The 10,242-nt window shown below is 41.4% G+C and overlaps 1 protein-coding gene across 1 annotated transcript; it reads right to left on the bottom strand.

The window, feature by feature from the left end:
* Nucleotides 1–865: 865 nt before the first annotated feature.
* LOC121382193 (interleukin 17-like protein) lies at nucleotides 866–8,687 on the bottom strand. Its single transcript, XM_041511716.1, has 2 exons — nucleotides 8,608–8,687; nucleotides 866–2,307 (listed from the first exon to the last, which is right to left on the bottom strand). Exon 2 carries the CDS (start codon nucleotides 2,299–2,301, stop codon nucleotides 1,726–1,728), a length of 576 nt encoding a protein of 191 aa, XP_041367650.1. The 5' UTR covers nucleotides 2,302–2,307; nucleotides 8,608–8,687; the 3' UTR covers nucleotides 866–1,725.
* Nucleotides 8,688–10,242: the final 1,555 nt, after the last annotated feature.

Below are 10,242 nucleotides of genomic sequence, written 5' to 3'. Positions count from 1 at the left end.
AGTCGCAGGGACACTTTATTCAAGTATCATGTACATTGGTCTGTACTACGGTATGTCTATTGAGTGAGATTCTCCTCTGTCACAGTGTATTGTGTATTGACTGAGATTCACCTCTGTCACAGTGTATTGTGTATTTGGAAGGATGGATTTGCTGATCATGACGATCTTTCCACATGAACGATCTCACTCGGTCACTGGAGCTGCCCGATTCAGCTTTTTGTGTAAAATGATTCTAACAAAGTAGACTGGAGTTGATTTTACATGCTATAAAATTACCTTTATTGAGGTACAGTATGGAGGCTTCAGCTTTTAAAAATAATATCATTTCAGTTTGTATTTTTAAATGGGTATTAGTATTATTTCCCTGTGGTTTAATGCATACAGTGATTCCAGATCATGCACATGACATTTATATATTACTTAAGCACATATTGGTTAAATGTATTCCACTAGTCACTACTTGAACCAATATTTTTTATACTAGTATCTCTTTTTATATGTAGAGTTGTATACTTGATTTAATGTTTCTCTATGAAAATGGCACATAACATAACTGTATGCCAGAGTGAGTAAAATAATAAATAATAGTAATCGGTAAAGTGAAAATTGTGGCCCCAAAATTTGTTTACATATTTCATAGTATTCTTAGATAAGGAAGGAAGGAAATGTTTTATTTAACGATGCACTCAACACATTTTATTTACGGTTATATGGCGTCAGGACTTATGGTTAACGACCACACAGATATTGAGAGAGGAAACCTGTTGTCGCCACTTCATGGGCTATTCTTTTCAATAAGCAGCAAGGGATCTTTTATATGCACCATCCCACAGACAGGATAGTACATACCACGGCCTTTGTTACACCAGTTGTGGAGCACTGGCTGGAACGAGAAATAGCCCAATGGGTCCACCGACAGGGAGTATTCTTAGATAAGTCTTAATTTTAAAATTAAAACATACATACAGCGTGTGGTAGTGGAGCAATCGTGTAACATTTTATATTGCCACACCTGAAAGGCTTTCACATGCATTATAAATGTGTTTTCATGTATCTGCATTTTCTGCATATATAAACTTAATTTTTAAATATTAACTTTGTTCCTTGTTTGAAAAAAACACATGCTGCATGTAATATAATGGATGTGCACCGTGGCCTAGTTAAAGCAGCTTTATGCTCCAATCTAAAACAAATAGATTAGTCCCTTTTTGTTGTTACTGGTGATGACAAGTAATAATGTAATAATAATGCAGAAAAAAAGAAGTTTGTTTAACTGACCACCCCCAGTCACTGTCATCTTCTAATACCTATGTTATATCCTCTTAAAGGTCAACAACATTGTCCTTGACACACATCAGTTAGCCGAGCTATCTTCCAAGGATAGTGGTTAGTAATTAGTGACATAGAAGACGGCTCCCGGTGGAGCTGGTACTGGAATACGATCCTAGTACCTACCAGACTTAATAAGATGAGGTAACAAAGATATCTGTTAAAATTTCCAGCAACTCAATCTCTATCTCCCTCTCTCATAACTGTTTCTCCTTCTGTGTCTCCCCCTCTCCCTCTCAAATCTATCGTAATTATCTCCTTTTCCCCAATCCAAGTGAGACACGTACAGTCATGTAGGTATTAATAAATATTAACAAAATCCCTTCAAACAAAATTTGGCCTCTCGTTCATCAAACCAAGTGCATGTTCTCGAATCAGAATCGGTATTATTATGATTTACACCAATGCGCATGCGCACCCTACAGACACTCTCTCCCACGCATATCTATAGGTATACACCCCATCATTGCACCCCGCTCGCCTGAACACCTGAGTATGACTCCAGATTTTCTCACATTCGAAATGATCCCCATCTCCCCAGCGTTTGGGAACCTCGTCCATAAACAGACACGATCTGCACGTGCATTCTGCGTGAACAATGTCTTGAGGGATTCTCCCTGGGTCATGCTCCAGTACGTAGTAGGATGGACACATGTTTCCGCGTTGACCCAATTCCGAATGCTGGACTAAATGACAGCTTCTCTCTCCAAACAGAACGTAGCGCCACCTAGCGGAGCTGTTCATATAGCCGTTATTTCGCTTTATATACTTGGTCAGCTCGTGCACGTTGAAGAAACTGGAATGAAGATCTGCCGATCCAACCAGGTATTCCGGAATTTGCTGCTTCAGTTCATCTATATCTGGCTCAAGACACATGACCGTGGCGTCATTTCCTTCAACAAACACGACGTCTTTAATTGTGCACAAAAGCATTAGTAATAAATCCACTTTCAGAATTTGATGGTCTTTCATCGTAAGCTGGAATAAAACAAATAATATTACATCTCCAGTTCTAAGAGATATGTTAGTTTTTGTATGGAGCGGATTCGCGGTTTTTCGAAGGAGGTGATCGGATATACGTCTACATTATTTAAAGGGGAGGAAAAGTCAAATATGAGCCTTGTGTGTTGCAAAGATGCATACCCGGACCACCAACACATACTGACACTTTAAGAAATGAAAAACGCATAATTTTTTTTTTTTTTTTTTTTTTTTTAAACGTGATTACTCCTGCTAAATGGGGGCAGCCATTTTGTTTCTTTTTCGTCGCGGCCGGTCTCTACATTGGGAGGAAGTGTCGTCAGCTCCAACAAACTCCTGTATGCACAGTGTAAACAAACGCTGTAATTTATGACAGAGCCCTTCCTTTGATCAAACTGACTTGTAAAACAACATAAATGACTTGTTAATATAATAAACTATTTAACTAAATATATTTCAATTTTCATTAACAGAACTAAATGGGGTTATAGTATTTTCTTTCTAAAAACAACCCTACGTCTTCATTTTATGTCTAGATTGCGACAACTGTGATATCTGGTTACAAAGGCGCCAGAAGCAGAGATGGGACGGGGGGGGGGGGGGGGGGCACTGTTCCACCCCCATCCCAACTCTGAAGATATTGCATTACAACCCACCAATAAATTAAATTACTGTATAACTGACCATCCCCAGTCACTGTCATCTTCTGACACCTATGTTATATCCTGGACACACATCAGTTAGCCGAGCTATCTTCCAAGGATAGTGGTTAGTAATTAGTGACATAGAAGACGGCTCCCCGCTGGAGCTGGTACTGGAATGCGATCCTAGTACCTACCAGACTCAATATGATGACGTAACAAAGATATATGTTAAAACTTCCAGCAACTCAATCTCTATCTCCCTCTCTCACAACTGTTTCTCCTCTGTCTCCCCCCTCTCCCTCTCAAATCTATCATAATTCTCTCCTCTTCCCCATCCAAGTGAGACACGTATAGTCATGTTGGTATTAATACATATTAACAAAATCCCTTCAAACAAAATTTGGCCTCTCATTCATCAAACCAAGTGTATGTTCTCGAATCAGAATCGGTATTATTATGATTTACACCAATGCGCACGCGCACCCGACAGATACTCTCTCCCACGCATATCTGTAGGTATACACCCCATTATTGCACCTCGCTCGCCTCAACACCTGAGTAGGACTCCAGATTTTCTCACATTCGAAATCATCCCCATCTCCCCGGCGTTTGGGAACCTCGTCCATAAACAGACACGATCTGCACGTGCATTCTGCGTGAACGATGTCTATTTCAATTTTCATTAACAGAACTAAATGGGGTTATAGTATTTTCTTTCATTTTATGTCTAGATTGCGGCAACTGCGATATCTGGTTACCTATCAAATATACACCTGCCAATCAGGAATCACCGGCAGAGGAAAAAACACTCATTTCAGTACGTAGGTTAACACGTGGACATAACATGATACATCCTTCGACAGTTATTTCGAATTATTTTGTAGCCACTTTGACAATGGTGATTTATTTTGTATAGTAAATAATATATACTTATTGCTGGCTTACTGGGATGGATATTATTACAGAACACTGCGATTCATGCCTGTTTCATCATCTTACGAAAAACATACTTTTTGTTTCATTGGTCCTAAGACTAATTCCCTACGTGACGCGTTAAGTAGTACGTAACCACCTGCTCGCCAGAGAGCGTAGTCATTGGGATGGAACAAAATAGCTGCACCTGTTATATATACTACTCAAAAGGATTTAAGGGTAAAAAATTTATAACCAAATAAGTTTCAGAGTGTATTAGATTGATGATGTAAACTACACCAAATTTTTTATTTATTGTTCCATATTTACAAAAACCCACAAATAAACGTCACTGTATACAAGAAAGTCACATGACATGCTGTCAAAGTTGAAGGTTGTCAAACATGGAACACATTAGAACATTCGTTTAATAGTGTGTGAATCCACCCCTGGCGCGAATACACTTGACACATCGTTGCCTCATGCTGTTGATTAGACGTCTGAAGAACTCTTGGGGAATGGCCTGCCACTCTGCCATAAGAAATTGACCCAGATCATGAAGGTTGGCCGGAGGGGCATGGTTATCCCGAACTCTCCTGCCTAATTCGTCCCAGGCGTGCTGTATTGGGGCCAAGTCAGGCGAATATGCTGGCCAATCCATCCTGGCGATACCTTGTTGTCTGAGAAAGTCCGTTACCACCCTGGCACGGTGGGGTCTGGCATTGTTATCCTGCAGAACTGCCCCGCCGCCAATCTGCTGAAGGCCTGGGAGAACCAACGGCAGCATAATCTCATTCAGATAGCGGATTCCATTCAGATTGCCATCCACCACATAGAGGGGGGTCCTGTGGTGGATAGAGATGCCGCCCCACACCATGACGCTGCCACCACCGAACCGGTGACGTTGTCTAACGTTAACGTCAGCGAAGCGCTCCCCAGGACGTCTGTAGACACGAACCGTCGTTGAACTGGAGACTAAACCTGGACTCATCAGTGAACATCACTCGACCCCACTGAACACGTTGCCACCGCAGATGAAGCGTGCACCAGTGACATCTGGCCGTTCTGTGACGTGGTAGGAGTGGTGGTCGAACAGCCTGGCGACGGCAGCGTAGATTATTGGCTCTCAGACGATTGCGTATGGTTTGATCAGACACTCGAGTTCCAGTCGCAGTCCGCAGATTGTCGCGTAATCGGCGTGCAGTGGTTGTGCGTTGACGTAGAGCCATATTGGTGATGTAGCGGTCCTCTCTATTTGTAGTGCTTCGGGGTCTTCCCGAACGTGGACGATTTCGAACAGAATTCGTTGCTTGGTACCGTTGCCACAGTCGGCCAACGACACTCTGACTGACACCAAGTCTCAGAGCAACATTTCTTTGCGTATTGCCATCCTGAAGCCAAGCAATAGCCCTTCCTCGATCTTCGATAGTCAGTTGAAGTCGTACCATTGTCGAATTTAGAGTGTGCATCGTACACGAACGCAAGCTCCAATTATACGGAAATTCAGCATTGGGAACATGGAATACACGTGCAAAGCGTGCAAATGAAGCGCTTTGTGAAAAAGCAAGTTATGGGCACTTAGCAGACCTTTCGCTTTCGCCCTAATTTACGTGCAAATGTAAGCATGTTTTCGCCATTAGAACTAGTCGACAGTGTCAATGACAGTGGATTTTAATTCATTTATGGGTTGCTTAGACCCACTTTCGTCAAAATGGAACTACCATGCGTGACATTATGGTCTAGCTAATATAATTGACATTCAGAAAATAATGTCGAAAATATCGTCTGACCATTAAATTCTTTTGAGTAGTATATAATAGCCATCACATTTAACTGTTTTATTAATTTAATATACCAATATACTTGTTGATATTAAGCACATGTACATTATATATCGTTGAATATGTCTACCAGTCCAAAAGCCTTGCGCATGCATTCCTTTAAAAATAGGTCAGGCGCAATGGCCGGACTTCCACTAAAATTAAAGTTTGTTTTGTTTAACGATATCACTAGAGCACATTGCTCTTTTAATCATCAATTTTGACATATAGTCTTAGAGAGGAAACCCGTTACAATTTCCCATCAGCAGCAAGGTATATTTTATATGCACCATCCCACAGATGCGCGATCGGTCTGGGGTCGATCCCCATAGGTGGACCCATTGTGCTGCGGTATTTCTCGTTCCAGCCAGTGCACCACAACTGGTATATCAAAGACCGTAATATGTTCTATCCTGTCTGTGGGATGGTGCATATAAATGATGCCTTGCTACTAACGGAAAAATGCAGCGGGTTTCCTCTCTAAGACTAGATGATAAAATTATCAAATGTTTGACATCCAATAGCCGATGATTAATAACTCTTTGTTTCCCAGTTCCCTGGTGTCGATTAGAATCAATGGGTGTGGACACTGGTAAACTGTTTAATATCCGGGTACATGCGCCCTCGATCTAGTGTTGATGACCAATCCCTGATTTCATGATACGCATACGTTGTTCATTTACTAACACTGAGTTACTTTTTCACACGGAACCGGCCTTGGTGGTGTAGTGCTTAAGCCCTTAAACCTAAGGCTGGGAGGTACTGGGTTCGCCTCTCGTTACCGGCTCACATCCAGAGCGGGTTTACGACTCTATGTGTACAGGGACGTACCCTGATCAAAATCCTAGGTGGGGAGGCACTACTTTTTATAAAGAAATGAAACCCTATACAAATTAAACCCTGAGATGTGTATGCTATTTTCTGGAGTAAAAAAAAAAAAGTGTGATTCGGCCCTGGTGTATGTGTAAGACCACTACACCGACTTCTCTCTCACTAATAACTAATCACTTAGCCAGAGTACTCTGCCATAAGAAAGCTAGACGGACGTGTGGACAGTTATAAACGTATAAAATATAACCCATTGTCCTGGACAGACAGCCAAGGTAGCTGAGATATATGTCCAGGACAGCGTGCTTGAACCTTAATTGGATATAATCACGAAAATAACTTGAACTGAAATGAATCTAGATGAAATAAATTGTCTTCCGCCATTCTTCCAATCGGACGGGGATTAATTTTGCAATATCACTGGTGAATCGTTTACCAGTGAGAAATACATTATGACAGTCACAACCAATAAGTATAATTCTACAATACATATGTATGTATGTATGTATGTATGTATGTATGTATCTATATACATGTATGTGTATACATGTGTGTGTGTATATATATATATATATATATATATATATATATATATATATATAATCACAATTGGTGAATGACGGGCTAAGCCCTTTGTGCGTGTGTGCGTGCATGTGTGTGTGCGTGTTGTCCCTCCACCGCGTCTCTCTTTAAATGCTCTGAAAATCGTTTGAGCCCGCCTTAAATACGCTCTCACACACACACACACACACACACATCCTACCCAGTACACACACACAAACACACACACACGCACACACACACAAATACACACACACAAACACATATACACACACAAATACGCAAACACACACACAACCTCAAACACATACACGCAAACACACTCACACACACATACACATCCTACCCAGTACACACACACAAACACACACACACACAAATACACACACACAAACACATATACACACACATACACGCAAACACACACACAACCTCAAACACATACACGCAAACACACACACACACACCTCCTACCCAGTACACACACACACACACACACATACCTCCTACCCAGTACACACACACACACACACACACACATACCTCCTACCCAGTACACACACACACACACATACCTCCTACCCAGTACACACACACACACACACACACACACACATACCTCCTACCCAGTACACACACACACACACACACATACCTCCTACCCAGTACACACACACACACACACACATACCTCCTACCCAGTACACACACACACACACACACACACACACATACCTCCTACCCAGTACACACACACACACACACACACATACCTCCTACCCAGTACACACACACACACACACACACACACACATACCTCCTACCCAGTACACACACACACACACACATACCTCCTACCCAGTACACACACACACATACACATACACACACACACACACACACACACACATACCTCCTACCCAGTACACACACACACACACACACACACACATACACATACCTCCTACCCAGTACACACACACACACACACACACACATACCTCCTACCCAGTACACACACACACACACACACATACCTCCTACCCAGTACACACACACACACACACACACACACACACACACACACACACACACATACCTCCTACCCAGTACACACACACACACACACACACATACCTCCTACCCAGTACACACACACACACACACATACCTCCTACCCAGTACACACACACACACACACATACCTCCTACCCAGTACACACACACACACACACACACACACACACACACACACACATACCTCCTACCCAGTATTATATCACTGTCTCTGTCCCCACTCTAAAACCACGTTAGCTACATACAGCTCTGGGTAACAGGAACATAACAATTATCTAAGATTACTCGTTAAAATAATATTTGATCATTTCGTCGTTTCATTTCATAAATCACACATTTCTAAGTCAGCCCAAATCTCTACGTGAGCCACTGTGATACTGTTGACATTCGTAGAGCAATAAAAGTGAAATATCTACCTGTAATAAAGTAAATCTATTAACGACACCTACACTTACCTGGGATGTGCACGTGTTGACACATTGAATGTCCTGCTATAATAATTGTGCAATCAGGAACGTGGTGGAACATACTTCCTCATTCAGTTGGGTGGCCCGAAGATCGGGTGAACAAACAGTCCGAATATTTGTAAACAATAATCAACAAAACGGCGTGCTACCCATCATGCCAGGCGCTGATTCGGGGGGTGGGGTGGCAGAAGGGTCCTATCCCCCATTTTTAAAACGGGGGTCATAAGCCTGTTGTGATTCCTAAATATTTTTGTTTTATATAGGCACAATAGCAACATGGCATTGTATTGGTGTACCAGACATGGGACAGTGGTTTGGACGGGTAAGAAACACGAGTCCATACAGGATCCTGCTACCCGTCGCACCTCATACGAGCGATGTTTAGCGTTGACTCACCAAACGTTTAAACCGTATCGGGTCGTGACGGCTACCAAACTGTATCAATTCTTTTTGGTTTCAATTAACATAAGCCGGCCTCGATGGCGTCGTTTTGAGGCCATCGGTCAACAGGCTGGTAGGTACTGGGTTCGGATCCCAGTCGAGGCATGGGATTTTTAATCCAGATACCGACTCCAAACCCTGACTGAGTGCTCCGCAAGGCTCATTGGGTAGGTGTAAACAAAGGCCATGGTTTGTGCTATCCTGCCTGTGGGAAGCGCAAATAAAAGATCCCTTGCTGCTAATCGGAAAAAGTAGCCCATGAAGCGGGTTTCCTCTCCTTAACCATTGACATAATGCAGAAGCTTTTCTGTATATGAGACAGCATACTGATATTAACGCCGTTATCATCGTACACAGGATATTGCGACCTCCGAAGCGAGAGAAAGACAAACTATCAACGCATCGAGGTAAGTTATTTGCCGTTTTCTTTAATCTGGTTCTAATTAATATTGCACAGTATTATGCGGTTAGATAATCTGCCAAAACAATTAGTTCGTCGGAAAGCCATATGAAAATGATAGATCTCACTGTAGGGGAACGGATGTGTATATAAAAAATTTGCATCGGATGTGGAATTACTGTCAAGCGAGACATCGGGTTGTACGTTCGGAACACGTCAAAGGTAGGTAGTAAGAATATTGCTTTTACAATGGTTTCCTTAATATTTGATGCTAGTTACGATTTCTTGATTAGGTCTATACTTTGTCAAATGATTTTATCAACGTATTGCATAAATACAGCTGTTATTTATTGTATTTGTATGTGTTCAATCACCAAGACTACATCAAGAAGACCCAAACATTGCGATTGAAATCAAGATAAACATATTTATTTTTTGCTAAAACTTTTTCAAACGTGTACAGAAACAAACTCAATTCTGTTTAGTGTCAAAAACATTTACACAAACCCTACATTAAACATGAAACATATTTTTAATTAATTAAATTCTACGTTGTTTAACAATCGACGTCTGTATAGGTTGTTATAATAATGTTGTATAGGTTGTTTTGGTATTAGGCAAAAAAAATTGTATAGGTTGTTAGATTTTTTTATTTATTATGACCAGCTTTAAAATATCAAAATATCTTTTGTAAAAATATATTATAGAATGACATGAATACAATCTAATTAAAATTAGCTCCACTATTACATGTGGATGATCTAACGGCAGCCCGTTGGAGC

Source organism: Gigantopelta aegis, chromosome 9 (assembly GCF_016097555.1).
Source record: "Gigantopelta aegis isolate Gae_Host chromosome 9, Gae_host_genome, whole genome shotgun sequence".
Taxonomy (NCBI): domain Eukaryota; kingdom Metazoa; phylum Mollusca; class Gastropoda; order Neomphalida; family Peltospiridae; genus Gigantopelta; species Gigantopelta aegis.
The sequence above is the reverse complement of the archived record's forward strand: the minus strand, read 5'-3'. Positions and strand labels throughout refer to the sequence as shown.